Here is a 17,500-nt window from a genome sequence, read left to right on the forward strand (position 1 = left end):
AATAATACAGTATTTTTCAACCTTTTTATAATGAACTTATTACAGTAAAAACAAAACATTTAAAACAATTACACTAGTTTTTGCTTTGATTTGCTTGCCGATGTTTTCTGCATAGTTCTCTATCTGCCAAGTGACAGTATTTACATTTTAAGAACTCAGATTCATTAACAACATTTAATTGAAACATTTAATTTCAGCTTGATTTTTATGTAGTTCAGCAATAAAACGAACAAAAAAAGGTTAGGTCAAATTAGAAATAAAGATCTCTGTGTTAAAAGCATTCGCCCAACCCTCTCCATTATTCTTACTCTCCTCTGATTTGGGATAGTGGGCCAAATCAAAGGTTACAATGGGCCAACGTTGGCCCGCGGGCCCTAGTTTGAGCATCTCTGGTGTAATGTTCAAGTTAAGCGTCACCCCAAAATTAAACATTAACTCTTTATACTAACTGGAAATATAAACATGATGGTTAACCATTGCTAAATTAGTCAAATAAACCCACAAATAGTACCTGTAATGAGTACAACTGCATTTACAACCAGGAGGTGGTGTAATAGTCTCCCGTTAGTGAATTTTACTTGCATAATCCAAAATAAATACAGTAATTTAACCTCCATGACCCCAATAGCTCCTCCCCTTCTGCTATATGAGCAAAGCTATATTCCACCACTTTTTATCCATTGAATGAGTACATAATCCAGGTATTTAAAATGCATACACTGTCGGTGTGATTCATACTTCAAAATGGCATAGAGTAGTGCACAAGTATGCGATTTGGGACGCACCTACTAGCTATTGGTAACATTGCAATCTATGGTCTCTATTACCATTACCAAAACACTTATATTAGTTTATATACAGTTAAAGTCAAAATTATTCACCTTCCTCTGATTTTGTTTTCTTTTTCAAAAATTTCCCAAATGATGTTTACCAGAGCAAGGAAAATTTCACAGTATTTCCTATAATATTTTTTTTCTTCGGGAGAAAGTCTTATTTTTTTATTTTGGCTAGAATAAAAGCAGCTTTAATTTATTAAAAAAATTTAAAGGTCAATATCATAACCCCTTAAGCATTATTTGTTTTCAATAGTCTACAGAACAAACCATCATTACACATTGACTTGCCTAATTACCCTAACTTGCCTAATTAACCTCGTTAACCCTTTAAATGTCACTTTAAGCTAAATACGACTATCTTGAAAAATATCTAGTCAAACATTATGTACCGTCATTATGGCAAAGATAAAATAAACCATTTATTAGAAATGAGTTATTTAAACTATTATGTTTAAAAATGGGTTGTGGCTAATAATTCTGACTTCAACTGTATATTTTTTCAATTTTTTCATGCATATTTTAGGCGCCACCCTAAACATGCGGCCCACCCCCGTATCTCTAGAAGAGATGGAGTGGCGTCAGACTCCACCCCCTATAAGCTCCGCCCCCGGAAGCTTCCGTCTGCGCAGAGGCAGTCGATTCACCTGGAGGAAGGAATGTCTCGCTGTGATGGAGAGGTAAAACTCAGAACTGATAATATGTCCTAAATTGCCCCTTTCACACTGTATTACTGGTAAATCAGTCACTAAGTGACAAATTGCCCATTTTTATCAAGATTTGGGAACCATTCGTACTATTTTTAAGATAAACTGAACTGCTATAGACTTTCACAAGACTATTGTATGTTAATTTACTTATTTTATATTTGCTTTGGTTTCATAGACCATGTTTTACCTTGCTTTAATCTATATCCCAGCCAGTTTTATATTATGACTTTAAACAACAACTCAATGTTATTATATATGTTATTATAAATGGCTTTTATTGTATTTGTTATGAACCTTCTACAAACATTAATCATTGTTATGCTGCATTCACACCAGACACGAATGAACCGTCAAGTGTGAGTGATTTACATGTTAAGTCAGTGCAAAGATGCGAATGGACACAAGGTGGCGCTAATAATCACATCATTCGCCCCACTTAATTCACACAAGTCGCATCAGGTGTTTTGCACGCAAATCACTCGGTTTGGAAAATCTGAACTTTAGCAGACATTCGCGCCACATTATCCAATCAGGAGCTTGCTCTTGTATGGGGCATGATTATGATGTAGAACCTGTTGTTGGTGTCCCGAGGGGAAATCCACCTGCCTACACCGACAACAGCTCATCAAACTGGGCTTGGCTCAGTTCGAAGCACTGCTGAAAGCCTCCATCAACCAGGTTAAGTTTCTGGAGGAGTTGATGAACTCACAGAGCTGGGTGCACATCTGAAAGGATGTAGTGGACTCAGACACGATGCTGAACAAATTAGTTTTTCAGCCTTCCTAAAGCACAGCTACTATCTCAATAAAATCTGTTATGCTCCATTCACACGGGGCTTCAGCATCAACGCTTAACTGAAGGCATGTCTGAAGTTAGGGCTAACGCGATCGTCATAGCAGCGTCAGCCAATATATTCAGTCAGCAATAGGCTACTGTCTGGCTGGTGTATTTGCATACAGCAATCTGATTAGCTGATGCTTCCGTCGACGCTTGAAAAGTTGAGCTAGTCCCAACTTCTGCAGCGAGCAACACCTATGAAGCGGCGCCGACGGATCCACAATGCAGTTCAGCAACGCCTGACGTCACCCATTCAAAGTGAATGGGAAGCGTTGACGCTGACACCTGGGGAATTCACACGGGGCGTTAGGCATTTAGCAACGAAGCTAGAGTCACCAGACAGACAGAAACCCTGCCCATGACATGAATCCACATCTATTGTTCGGTGAATTTGACGTGCGAATGAACTCAAATTTAAAATGTTCACACATTTATTTACGAGTGAATAGCTCAATTTATTCATGCCACTTGCATCTGATGTGAACACAGCATTAGATGGGTGGGATTTTGAGTTTCTTTTTGTAAAAAGTGAAATCTACCATAATAGAGTACTTCCAAGAGGACTTTGATATATGGTCCAGAGTTCAACGCTTGCGCAACGATTTAATTTACCATGATAACCATGATGCACTGTGATATAGCCTGGTTTGTTGGATCGTTTAGTTTCACTACAATCGATCCGCTCAATCGAGGCGAGACCACCTCATTCTGGCGATCTCGGACTGATTGATTTGGCGTGGACCCGAGCGGGGTTGCGGGATTCACAAATGCCACACAAACCGTGATTACTGGGCAAACGAGACGAGAGGCAATTACTGGGCAAACGAGAGGTTCTGAAACAAACATCTGGGCGTGAAAGCACCCTGTATTTGCACTTAAAGTGACAAGGCAGCACTGGCCCCGATCGGGCCAGTAACTGTTCAGTATACTGTCCCAAGCGTCTCTCACACTGGCCCCGGGCCAGCGGGAAGTCCTTAATGTTGAGCCCTGTGGTCCATCTCTTTGTTGTAAGGATTTAGCCGGTACTGTATTTATGTATGCATGTTTTTTTTATGAAAATAAAGAGTATAAAAAAATAATAATAAATTAATAAAATTATTTGCCGTTAAATGAAAACTTCTCATTCTGGAAAATGGCTTAAGCCAATTTTCTCACATTTAAAAAAAAAAAAGGTCGGTCACATGATCAATTCACATTTACTGGTAATTTTCCAGAAAAGTCTTTATTAGTTGTAAAATGTTAATGTATTTTGTCTCTGCAAAAAATGCACCATAAATGTGCTTCTTTTGCTTAAATCATGGCCATTTTTATTTTTTAATCCGGCAATCTTATCTGTATTTAAAATTACAGTATAAACTATTTGAGCTTTGCCTTTGCTAACTAGTTTGTGTTCTCCACAGTTATTTCAGTGATAATCAATATCCAGATGAAGCCAAAAGAGAGGAGATCGCCAACGCCTGCAATGCTGTCATTCAGAAACCAGGTAAAGAAAAAAAGCTTGTGTCTGAATCGGTGTTTGCCAGATTCATTGAGAGATTGCACTACAAACTGCACGTTTCATTAGCATCGCTAACCTTTAAATTTCAATTTTTCTTCCTAGGAAAGAAGTTGTCTGATTTGGAAAGAGTCACGTCCTTAAAAGTCTACAACTGGTTTGCAAACCGACGCAAAGAGATCAAGAGGAGGGCCAATATTGGTACCGTATTTTAGTTGATTTACATCTGTCTATGTTTAATATTGAATGTTTTGCATTTATTAGGTATTCACTGCAATTTCAATGTTTTGTTTCTTCATTTGTATTAACAAAATCATTTTTATAGCTTTTTTTAGAACCAATTTTAGCTATAATAATCCTGACCTGTCTCATTTTTAGGTTGAACCATGTGAAAATTGTTAAAACTGAACAAACTAATTAGGGAAAACACTATGAAGTCACATTAATATAATTACATTTATAAATGAAACATTTACAAACAATATAAACATGATTTTTTCTTCACATTTTAGAACAAATCCTTAAAGTTTATAAGTATTCACAACAGTACAACTATTGAATGAATAATAATAATTACTAAACAAAAGTGTAAAATAAAAAATTACTATGTTTAAAATGTAGCCGCATTAACTTTATATACCATGAACATGCAATATCAAAACTAGTAGTGTGCGTGATAAATACTTAAGGATTCACCATTATTTTTCAGCTGTCGAAAATAAACAGCCGAAAATGGCATTTTCATTTGTGTTATATAGTGTTATCAGTATACTGGAATTTCTAACTTTAATAAACTACCAAGAAAAATCCTAATATTCGATACCATTTTTGATACTACTAGGAAATCAGCTTTCACACTGGATGCCTAAAGCCCTGTGCTACGAAAACCCATTCATTTCAATGGCTTGCATTGCACAAGTGTGACATTACTTCCTCAACCAAAGCGAAAACCATGTTCAGAGTTAGAAAACGCTCAATATTCTACTCTGAGGATATTCTACTCGTGCACACATACAGTATACGCATCTATTTGTGAACTGCACATGCTCACAAGAAAATCAAAGTCTGTTCAAATAATGCGCCGACACGACATTTCGTTGTAGTGTACTTTTTCCTGCTATTTGCATTAGTCATAGCAACACTGGTTTAAAGATGCATCTTGACTTGTATCGCAAACATTTTACTGTCAATAAAAAGCTAAATGAAAACAGTCCTTAAATTTACGGTCAATAAAATTTGGTTATTTATTTGGCTTGCATTTAAAAAAAATCTGTATAGTTTAAGTTATTGATTTCAAATTAAAAGGGATTAATAAAATATATTCTTTCATAAAATAACAAATACTTAGTTCAAAGCACATGCATCCAATTTTTGCTTTCGGCACACAATTTTCATTTCAATGCATCCCTACAAATACTTTTAAGATTTAGATGATTAAAATAATTTATTGCAAATTCCTGAGTTATTTAGCCATCAAGTAGTAAAATCCTCCATTAGTTTACTGATCGAGTAACTGGCAGTCAGTCATTTTCTGTTGTTCGTTTGTTTGTTTGCTGTATTAGTGGTTTTTAAAGAGTTTCAGATGTTTCATGACAGGGTCTTTTTTCCAAGAAGCCACAATCCTGGAGAGTCATGGGATTGATGTTCAGAGTCCTGGAGGACACTCTAACAGCGACGATGTCGACGCTAATGACTACAGCGAGCAGGTAAACCGGTCTTTCACTGAATCTCTCAGGATTTTATTTAACACATTTGCTAGAGCTCACCTTACTGGTTTCATTACAGGGTTGCGATGTTGCCTATTTTGAAAAGAGAGGCGTGAACAGACCTTTTGGTTACTACCGTCTGGAGCCCACCTCACCAACACAGGTATCACAAGCTAGGAAGGGAAACTTTATATTTGGGATTTTTCTTCATTTTTTCCCCCCAAACTTAAAGTAGGTGCATCTCTATCAAGTTCTTTAGCTGCGGTCACACTGCACTTTTTGCCCCATAGACGTCCATTCATACGCAAATGAATACGACGAACCGGAAATGCAAGTTCATGCAACAAGTTTCGTAGTTTGCTGAATAGCAAAGTTCAAGCTTTTTTTTTTTTTTTTAATTATAGCTTTGAAACATTACATAAAATAATAACACAAATTTCAGATATATGCTGTATCCGGGAACATTACAATAATTACAACAACAGCCAGAAATGAAAATGAAGCAAAAACATGACAGGAGAAAAATTAATAAATAAATAAATAAAAATAAACAAATAAATAAAAAATTAAAAAAATATTACAAAATACTTCTATACATATAAACAAAAATAATAACTTCGTATTCAATCATCGACTACAGTGGGAGATCTGTACCAGAGGAAAATTCCTTCATGAAATCTAACATTAAATCACTCTTTTTGTTTTTAATTTGCATTAGAGACTTTTTCAAATTTTCCATTTCTAATAAAAAAATATTGTAATACGCAAACTTCTGTTTATGTATAAAATATTTACCTTGTAAAATGTAGAAGTTAACAACATACTCGAATGTTCTTTTTGTGTGTGAAAAAGTGCAAAGGACATCTTTTAAAGAGAGCCTGAAATTAACATTTCTCTGCCCAAATAAAACGTCACTAACATCATTCTAAAATTGAAGAGAGAAATCACAGTTATAGAAAAGATGAGATAAGTTTTCCTCATGTATATTACAAAATGTGCAAGTATTATCAATATCCGTGAATTTAGATAAAGTTGCTTTGCAAGAATAATTTTAAAGTGCACTTCTTTAACCTTATTTAAAAGGCAAAATTGAAAGGGTATGCAAAGTGTTCAAGCTTCAAGCTCTGACGAACTAAATGACATCAGGTGACTGCATGAGACCAATCCAAGATCAAAACATGATTTTTCTGTACAGAAATAAAAATATGGTCCAATCGCTTGCTTATTTTCGTGTAATCATCTTGTTTAAACCCACCCCTTTTCAGATTTACATGCTCAAATTCTAGTGTGACCGTGACAGAGTGGCAGTATTGGTGAACTTGCAATTAAACATGTGTGTAACATTCGCTACCTTAGTGTTTATTTAAAAAATGTGCTGCCATCTCCAAAATATTCGCATTAACCATTTTAGCACACGTTTAGAAGCACCTCAAGCGAGTGTAAAAACATTTGTAAGAATTAAAAGTTTTATTTGAAATGAAGCGTTTCTATCATACGTTTCTAATGTGATACTTCAAAATGATGAGCCCAGCTATAGACAACTAATGCACAAAAGAGAATCACAAAAATGTTATACATGTAAATAATAAAGGCTTAAGGTTATTGCATACTGAATCTGAAATTTTTGTCCGTCATTTTCACACACTAAAAGATAAATTCGACCCCAAGTTGTGTGAACGGTTTTGCCTCCAAAAAATCTGTGTCATAAAAAAATTCAAACCAGGTTTGATTTTTCCACTTTTCGTATCCAAAAAGTGCTTTGAGAGGTGTTTTGACAGTTCAGAGCTTCCCTACAAGCTAAAAAAGCATACAGAACGCCGGCATTTGAGCTCCAGATTACTTTATGACAAACACAGTGCATAAAATAAAGACAGAATGTGGCGAACCCATAACTGGATTCAGTGACTGGCTGCTGCTGCTTGATGCGTGTCAAAACATTTGACGTACTGCCCATAGACATTATAATAGAAAGCATGGTCTGCTTTCAGTCAGTTGCTTCGACACGTCAACATCTACTAGTTGCCTCCAGTCTGTGTTCAGGATTTGTTTACATACATGAATGTGTGAACCAGGGGCGTAGATTTAGGGTGGACAGAGGGGATGTGTCCCCACTAATCACGATCATTGAAATGTCCCCACCAATAATTAAATCGCCTTTATATATATATAAAATAAATAAAAATTGCACTCTCAGCATTAACCTTGACACGCTGAAAGGGTTTAAACCTTTAATCGCGTCCTCTCCTTGAGTCCTCCCGCCCCCAAAACGCATATGGACACTTTGATTGGCTGTGCCTTTCCCTGCTGTCATGTGAGAGGCTGTGGCTGCGCTCAGATAAGCAGCGCCAAATGCTGTGGATTGTTTTTATCCAATGCAAGAATAAGGTGTGTTGGGTGACACACACAAGTAAGCATGGCAGCAGCAAAAAAGGTGGACATAAGGTGCAACGAAAGTGTAAGTCACGTAAACGCAAGTTGGCTACTGAATGATAATGCCGTTAATGATCGTGTTTTAACGCACAGGCTGATATAGGCTAGTCTGTGAATAACATGCCCTGAAAACTAACTGCAGAATAAACAGCTGAAGTATATGATTCCCACCAGTTCTCCTAATCTCTAGCATGTCTGATTCTATTCATTTATTCATTTTCTTTTCGGCTTAGTCCCTTTATTAATCCGGGGTCGCCACAGTGGAATGAACCTCCAACTTATCCAGCATATGTTTTAAGCAGCGGATGCCGAATGAGTATTAATATTTTGAGGACCATTACCATTATTTTTTGTTTTAGAAGCACATTCTCCTCTTAAACATTTAGTGTAAAATGGGAAAGTATTACATTTTAAAGCTCCTGTGAGATTAAAATAACGCTTATTTAGATGTTAGTCGTCAGTATGTTAGTCATAATGTAGCTAGTGTGCTACAAAATTCACATTTAGAAGATATAAACAGTGTTTGGGAAAGTTACTTTTGAAAGTAATGCATTACGATATTGAGTCACTCCCTAAAATAGTAACTAGTCGTGTTAAACTGCAAAAAAAGCTTTTCTTACTTAGATTTTTTGTCTTGTTTCTAGTCCAAATATCTAAAAATTCCTAAATCAAGAAGAATTTTCTAAACAAGCAAAACATATTGCCTTGTTTTGAGAAATAATATGCCAATATTAAGTCGGTTTTTCCTTAAAACAAGCAAAATAATCTGCCAATGGGGTAAACAAAATAATCTTATGTCAAAAGAAGAAACAAGATTAATTTGTTTACCCCATTGGCAGATTATTTTGCTTGTTTTAAGGAAAAACTGACTTAATATTGGCATATTATTTCTCAAAACAAGGCAATATGTTTTGCTTTTCTAAAAAATGCTTCTTGATATAAGAAATTTTAGATATTTAGACTAGAAACAAGACAAAAAATCTAAGCAAGAAAAGCATTTTTTGCAGTGTACTTGGTTACTATTTAATGGTAAGTAATGCGTTACGTTACGTTTGAGTCATTTTTCATACCTGCCTGAACTCATACTCCTTCAGAACTTGCAGGTTTTTTTTAAATAGACAAGATCTGCATTTAATAATTGTTTTCATCCAAAAATGCGAATTAACTCTGTGCAAAACTGGATTATCGCATAAAAGACGTGTGAATAAAGCAGCGATACTATCCAACGAGTCAAAGCAAACAAAATCATCACTTCCTGATTAACTGGCACCAAATATCAACAGTAAGAATGTAATTTGCTGTGGTAGAAGAAGCTATGTGAATCTTTTCTTCATTTAGTAAATGACTTGCGCCTTAGAAGGCAATCCTGACACGCTGTGAACGCACGCGGTGGTGTTTGAAGGTGTGAGATGCGGAGCACAGACCTTTCGGCTAAGTCCCTTTATTAATCTGAGGTCGCCACAGTGGAATGAACCGCCAACTTATCCAGCATATGTTTTACGCAGCGGATGCCCTTCTAGCTGCAACCCATCTCTGGGAAACATCCATACACACTCGCACAAAAAAGTGGGAAAAACAAGAAACTACTTTTAATTCAGTCTTGGCAAATCTTTATTTTGTTCTAAATTAGTTTTTTTGACCCTCAAATTTTCAGTAGGCATTGCATTTTGACCAATCCAATAACACCTCATTTTTATAGTTGCATGTTTTTAAAAGTAGCATGTTAAAACCCTTAATTAAATCATTTTCACTGATTTCGCAGTTGCTAATTTATGCGCTTGTCTCTTTAAGGACGACGCCGGCAATCACGCGGACCATCAAGACCCCATCTCTCTGGCCGTGGAGATGGCAGCTGTCAATCACAGCATCCTCGCCCTATCCCGTCCAGGAGGCGTGGCCAGTGAAATCAAAACAGAAGCGATAGATGACGACTGAGGAGAACTGCCAGATGATGCATATGTGTGTGTGTGTGTGAGAGTGGATGTTGCAGACATGTTCACGGGGCAATGATCAAATCAACGCTTTTAGAATCTAATAATCGCCTGCCATCGACACTCCTGCTGAACCACTAAACAAAGCCAGAGTCAACCACGGCTCTTATTTAAGCCTCCCAAACCTCGTACCTCATTCCAGTTCCAGTAACTTGTATAAGCGTTTCGTGTGCTTCCTGTCTGTGTGCTCCAGTAATCCTCATTCTCACGGATAAGCTAAAAGGTGAGCAAAAGCTGTGGTTTATTTCTGCTCCGGATTCATCATTCCCACTACAAATGTTCTCAGTTGACTGATTTTAATGTTTGTTTGTTTGTTTGTTTTTGTATCGTTTTTCATCAAATAGCAGTTGGGTGTATCTCGCGAAAACGGTCAAGACGACTTTTCATCACATGATCGAAAAGCAAAATGAGTATTAATATTTCGCATATTTTGAGGACCATTACCATTATTATTATTTTTTTTGTTTTAGAAGCACATTCTCCTCTTAAACGTTTAGTGTAAAACAGGAAAGTATTGCATTTTAAAGCTCTCGTAAAATTAAAATAACGTTTTTAGATGTTAGTCGTCAGTAAGCTAGCGTGCTACAAAATGTACAATTAGAAGATATAAGTTGGGGAAAGTTAAAGTAGTGCAATGCAATATTGAGTTACTCCCCGAAAAAGTAACTAGTTATGTTACTTGGTTACTTTTTATGGAAAGTAATGCTTTACATTACTTTTGAGTTACTTTTCATTCCTGCCTAAAGTTTGATCTTGGTCTTTTTTTAAATAGATGAGCTCTGCATTTATTAGCTATGTTTTCATCCAAAAATGGAAACTAACTTTTTGCGCAAGACTGGATTATCACATAAAATAAGTGCGAATAAAGCAGCGATTCTATCCAACGAGTCAAAGAGAACAAAATCCTCAATTCCTGATTAATTTGCGCCAAATAGCAACAGTAAAAACTTAATTTGCTGCAGTAGGAGAAGCTGCATCAATCTTTTCTTCATTTAATAAATGACTTGTGCCTCAATCCTGTGAACGCTCGGTGGTCGTTTGAAGGCATGAGACGCGGAGCACAGACGCACAAGTCATTAATAAAATAATACTAAAGGCTCGTACACATCGGGATGCTTTTCGTTTGTGTTTATCGTCAGCGTTTTAAGACGTTTTTCCGGATTCAAACCCAATCGATTTTCACTGGCGTCTAGCAGAAGAGTATGCAAAATCACTCTGACGTCAGATGGCGCTACACAACTTTAAGCTTCTGACACCAGCTTGTAACACAGAAGAAGAAGACAAAGTTGCCACACATGTTGTTATGGATGGTTCAAGTAGCAGCTCCAGCTCTAGCGATGAAGAAATGATTATTGTTCACGAGTGCAATAAGCAGCTCCACGTTCATATCGCCTCTGGACATCTTCTTCAATATGCGCTCGCATTGACAGTTTTGCGCTTGAGCGCCTCCAAGTGCTGTTGACTGAAACTTCAGCAGCTCCGTGCACATGAACAAAAGTGGAGATATAATTGTTGGAGAAAGTTTAGACATGGCGCGTCAAAAAAAAAAAAAAAAAAAACTAGCTTGAGGCGTTTTTTTTTTTTTAAATGACGCTTTTAAGCCTGACGTTTTGCTCGTTGGTGTGCATTGACGCCCTTTATTTAGTCACGAGGCTTTAAACGTAGACAGAAAACACAAGCAAAAAAACGTCTCTGTGTGCACGGGCCCTAATACTGAGTAGGTTAAGGCATTTTAGAAAAAGCAAAACAACATTTGAGATGTTTTTTACAGTGTGCTCAGCCTGCTGGTTTGTCCATTCACACACGCTTTCATCATCATATGATCTCTTAGAACAAAAGTCACATGACTTTTTTTTAATGCACAATCTGGGATTTGTTCATTAAAAGGGTTTCCATCGTAGTTTATGCACATCTTTTCCTATCGAATAAAAAGTTCAAAAGTTCATACGGTTTTTATGTGCATTTTCAAAATTTATGCGCTGCTTGGCGTTTTCTTCAACTGTTTTTTTTTGTGCAAATCCAAAATGTGCATCAAAATAAGTGGATGGAAACAGCTAATGACACACAGTATAGCCTACACCTTTATTTACCTTAAAAAAACTAATAAAAAAATTTGAGTAATGTTACCTTCTGAGAACTTCCTGATGCTATACATTGTATATACAGATTAATGAAATTGAAAACAACGTGTTTGCTGCTTTACAATTTTTGTCTTATTAGTTTGGTAAAATCTCTTTTTTCAGACCATCCGCTTTTCTTCCATGTGTTAAGAAATTATGAGAATACTTCCATTACAGAAATGTAAGACTCTGCCAATCTTGGTTTCTGTCTGTTCCCTCATTCTCTCATTGAGTGTGATTCAACGTGATTACACTAATTTTAATTCAGCAAACCTTTTTTTTAAACTTAATAAATTAATATAAAAAGTAACTCAAGTTATATTTTTAATAAGGTCACTCAAATATTATCGCTTATTTATTTTTTTTTAAGTAATGCGTTAATGTACTCGTTACTTAGAAAAGTAATATCATTACGTAACTCGAGTTTCTTGTAATGCGTTACCCCCAACACTGGATATAAACATCTAAAGCTTAACTTTGACGTCACCTCATGCTTAGGTTTCTCATCAAATCTTCTGACCAATCAGATGCTATCTAGTGTCTGAAATGCCCCGCCCCCTTCTTGCGCTCAACCACTCTCACTGGCAGAGTTGTGATGAAAACAAAACACTATCGACAGTTTTCTAAAAAGAGGAGAGGCTAATCTATGCCCCACCCTCTCTTGATGTTTCAATTTATATTACGTCAAACATGGAAATAATAAAAAAAAAAAGAGCACACTTCATGGGGACCTTAAAGCAGGGGTCACCAATCTCGGTCCTGGAGGGCCGGTGTCTCTGCTGGATTTAGCTCCAACTTGCCTCAACACACCTGCCTGGATGTTTCAAGTATACCTAGTGAGACTTTGATTAGCTTGTCCATGTGTGTTTGATTAGGGTTGCAGCTAAAATCTGCAGAACACCAGCCCTCCAGGAACAAGTTTGGTGACCCCTGCCTTAAAGCCTTAACCTTATGATCATAATAGACTGGTCAACGGTTGACAATTTTATTGCGGCTCCACAGGGTGGTTCATCTAGTTTATAAAAAAAAATGGGCTGTGAATTCATTCCTTGGCAGTTCGTGCGTTCGGGCATTTTCCTCTTCGCGAAGAAACTTTCCTAAGATGTCGGCTTCTTAATCATTTTGCTAGCTTGTTGGTTATATTTTATATGCTCAAATGACCGAAATGTAACCGAGAGAATATGGTAATTTTTCTAAATAATTTTTTTTCCAAAAAAAAAAAAAACTACAACTAGGGCTGTACGATATTAGAAATATTATGATATTCTTTATTCTGCGATATATACTGCGATATAAATACAATTTCACTAGATGAGTTGAATAACTATTTGGAAGAAATTTGGAAAAACTGAGATTCAATAATCAATTGGGATGATTTTGTATGGAAGTACATATGCATAAAATACAGGAAACAATCTACAAGCGAAGATAAATTCAATCAAGGAAAATATACCAATTAAATAATCAGCGTTTAACTCATCGAACAATCAAACCCTATTTTGGTATACAGGAATTGAGTAATCAAATGTAAATTAAAACTGCATAGCATTCGTTTTATCAATGTTCGAAACAATCGTTATTAATTTGTCAAAGTTACATGTAACTGGTACAATTACTTAGGCCTGAATGTTTTTAAAACCTTTTTTTAAATTATAATTCAGGCTTGACATTGCGTATGCTCGCGATTTGACTTGCGAATGATCACCTTGCGATATCGATGCTGAAACAATATATTGTGCAGCTCAAGTTCAGACCCAGATAATAAATAAAACGGAAACAGTTAATAGTTTCTTGTGCGGCCCGGTACCAACTGATCCATTGACTTGTACCAGTCCATGCCCCGGAGAGTGGGGACCACTGCTTTAAAGTATTTGTTGTACTTCCTGAATTTGGGATTTAAATGAAGTAATACTGATTTTTAAAAAACAAACTAGATTGGAAAATGTGCTTAAATTTCATAAAAGTTTGCGAAATATTATTAACTCATTTTCCTTTTGCTCTGTGAGTGAAATTTGATAATTTTTTTTCTTTTTAATTCTTTCACATTTCACCCAATTGCATTATACTGTGTTTTTGTGTGCAAACAGGGGGAAAACTGAATTATAATCAAAGTGAAACTTGAAAGATGTGGTTTGATAACTGCCAAAAGCGCGAGTTATTGTGTGCGAAAAGTCTCCTGGACTCTAAATGAACCGAAACGAGACTGAAACCGTTAAAAATGTCCAGCGTTACCCAAAGTGAATGTGCATTATTAACACGTTTCTTCTTATGTTTGTATTTATTTAGCTTTTTTTTACCGTTAATGCAGACAGTTCACATACAGGATCAGGACCAGAGCATCTGTTCTCACTGTGTTTAAATATTTATATCTGAAGATGTGAAATATCATTCCGCTATGATTTAGGCTGAAGATTACAGCAGAAATATCTCACAAGAAAGACTGACTAATAAACAGAGATCTCTCCACTAACATAAGCTTAGTTCCAAAATGTAGCTCATTTTATTCAGAGAAGGTTCTAAGAGAACTTTGACTTGTTGGGATTCATTTCATAAAGCAAACAGGCAAAACGAATCCTTTGTACAGCCATTTTTTAGGTAAACGTAATACCTTGTCCTAACTACACATGACATGACGCAACGACGTGCGATATTTCTTTGTTAAAAGGAGTTTTTGTCCTAACCTCTATTTTTAAATTTCTATTTCTGCAATGTCAAAGCTAGACAACAACATGAACTACTATGAACACCTCAGGTACAGATTATAGGCTTTATTCAGTGTTAAATGCTACTAATGGGAGTTTGAAGACTAAGTTTTGTGACATTTATTGCTATACTGAAAGCAGAAGCCGCAGATAGTTGACCTCAGATCTTGAAAAGAAAATAACAAGCAAACAAATAATTCGGAAATGAATGTTAGAACTGTGACTAACATTTTAACAAGCATCAATCACTCAAGATGATTTTAACAACTTTAAAAGAGGTGTAATAATTCGATTATACACTACCTGACAAAAGTCTTGTCGCTTATCCAAGTTTTAGGAACAAGAAATAATAACTTGTCTTCTAGTTGATCATTTGGTATGAGAAGTAGCTTATATGAAAGGCAAAGGCCTCTAGATTACAGAATAAAATATGATCATGTCTTGATTTTAAAGATTTAATTAGGACAGTAAGGTCTGACTTTGCTAAGACAAAAGTCTTGTCACTGAACAGAAATCATGTCCAGTATAGAATATAAAGTCATGCTGCAGTGGAAACAGAATGAAAATTGTGTCTGACTCCATCATGAGCTTGGAGGACTGCATCCATACATCTCTGCAATGACTCAAATCACTGATTAATAAAGTCATCTGGAATGACAAAGAAAGCGTTCTTGCAGGACTCCAAGAGTTTATCAACATTCTTTGCATTCATCTTCGATGCCTCCTCTATCTTTACCTGACATGCTCAATAATTTTCCTGTCTGGTGACTAGGCTGGCCATCCTCAGTCTGTTGATGTTGCCATCCACTCTGCAGGTCGTCTGCAGTATTTGTGATGATTGGGATGCAGTTCAGCAGATGATTACTTCGGGAAAAATCGACCTTTAGCCACTTTTCCAAATGATCAACTAGAAGTCAAGTGATTATTTGTTGCTCTTACAACTGGGATCGACAGCAAGACTTTTGTCAGGCAGTGTAAAACATAGCTATTTACTTTTATTGGCTCTGATATTTACTTTTTGTGTTGTGTCGCGCAATGTGTGTTGTTAGGACACGGTGTTAGCATTCATTTGCGTACAGAATAGTCTTACAAACGGTAATTCGTTGTTCTGTGCGCCATGAATGAGGCCCTGGTTTTATATATCCTTCCTCTCTTAATGTATACAATTGATATTTATATAAAAAAAAATGACCATTTTTGATCAATAATTCTTCAGGATATTTTGTTTTAGTTGACTGTTTTATGCAGTTTTATGTTCAGAGCAGTCTCCTGAAGCGTGTCTGATTCAGATGAAGCACCCTCGTACATTTTTTTAACGTTTGTTAGATCAGAATTGAACACTGCAGCAAGAGGCTAAAAATAGCCTGTGTTTGTTTCTATTGCTGTATTGGTCAAAACATTTTAATGTTGTGTTTGAATATACAGTTGAGGTCAGGATTATTAGCCCTCCTGTTAATATTTCGGTTTCAGCACATTTCTAATCATAATAGTTTTAATAACTCATTTCTAATAACGGATTTTGTTTATCTTTGCCATGATGACAGTAAATAATATTAGACTAGATATTCTTCAAGATACCAGTGTTCAGCTTAAAGTGACGTTTAACTAGACTTATCTAGGTTAATTAGGCAAGTTAGTATAATTAGGCTTAGTAAATTAGGTTTGTTCCAGGGATGCACTGAAATGAAAATTCTTGGCCGAAAACCAAAATAAGTTATGCCAATTATTAGTACGATTGCATTTATGGCTATAACTGAGCATTAATCTTACTAAAAACAAGGCAATGCAATTGCCTAAATTAATATTAAAGTTATAAATCAAATCAATTTTTCTTAATCACTTTATTCATCAGCGGAATGAACCGCCAACTTATCCAGCATATGTTTCACACAGCGGATGCCTTTCCAGCTGCAACCCAGTACTGGGAAACACTCACACATTCACACTCATACACTACGGCCAATTTTGTTTACCCAATTCACCAATAGGTCATGTGTTTAGATTGTGGGGGAAACCGGAGCACCCAGAGGAAACCCACACCAACACGGGGAGAACATGCAAACTCCCCACAAATGCCAACTGATCCAGCCGGGACTTGAATCAGCGACCTTCTTGCTGTGAGGCGACAGTGCTGACCACTGAGCCACCGTGTCAAAATCAATTACAAATTATGACGATATTTATTTAGCTCATCGCAGCAATGGATTTTCACTTCTAGGGTTGGAGACGCATTACAGTAAGCAATTGTATTTTACCCAATAACTTGATAAGATCCACTGATAAATAAAAAAACTGAACTGAAACTAAATTATTTAAAACTAAACTTGCGGGACTTAATTCATGTCCTCTGCTAAATATTTTTTATTATATCTTTAGTAATCTGCTTAAGGTAGGTCAATTTATTTTTATGCTTTTGATGAAGCAGCATTCAACTTGAGCTCTTTATACCGTGCTCCAGACTGTTTCTCAGTGTTTCGCCGCAATGTCTTTAGATAAATAATTATTTAGCCCTATTTTCATTATTCATTTACTATGTACAATAATTACGACAAAAAATGAGATAGTAAAATATAATCCACAATGAAAATGTAATTAAAAACGTAAATGAAAAAGCTTATTTAATGACTGTCTCAGTCCTATCAAAATAGCCAACACTGAACATCATTATATTTAAGC

The 17,500-nt window shown here is 36.0% G+C and overlaps 1 protein-coding gene across 3 annotated transcripts in view; it reads left to right on the forward strand.

The window, feature by feature from the left end:
- hmbox1b (homeobox containing 1 b) overlaps positions 1 to 11,275 on the forward strand; it is a 27,475-nt gene extending 16,200 nt beyond the window's left edge. Inside the window, exons 5-10 of one of the 3 annotated variants that reach the window (XM_087298874.1) lie at positions 1,360 to 1,513; positions 3,781 to 3,863; positions 3,981 to 4,076; positions 5,472 to 5,581; positions 5,661 to 5,744; positions 9,803 to 11,275. In XM_087298874.1, the coding sequence (XP_087155000.1) occupies positions 1,360 to 1,513; positions 3,781 to 3,863; positions 3,981 to 4,076; positions 5,472 to 5,581; positions 5,661 to 5,744; positions 9,803 to 9,946 (671 nt within the window). In that variant the 3' untranslated portion in view covers positions 9,947 to 11,275. The remainder of the gene's footprint in view (positions 1 to 1,359; positions 1,514 to 3,780; positions 3,864 to 3,980; positions 4,077 to 5,471; positions 5,582 to 5,660; positions 5,745 to 9,802) is intronic. The other 2 variants (XM_087298875.1, XM_087298876.1) reach the window with 2 other exon arrangements.
- Positions 11,276 to 17,500: the final 6,225 nt, after the last annotated feature.

The sequence above is a fragment of the Danio rerio genome, chromosome 20, assembly GCF_052040795.2.
Source record: "Danio rerio strain M-AB ecotype USA chromosome 20, GRCz13ab, whole genome shotgun sequence".
Taxonomy (NCBI): domain Eukaryota; kingdom Metazoa; phylum Chordata; class Actinopteri; order Cypriniformes; family Danionidae; genus Danio; species Danio rerio.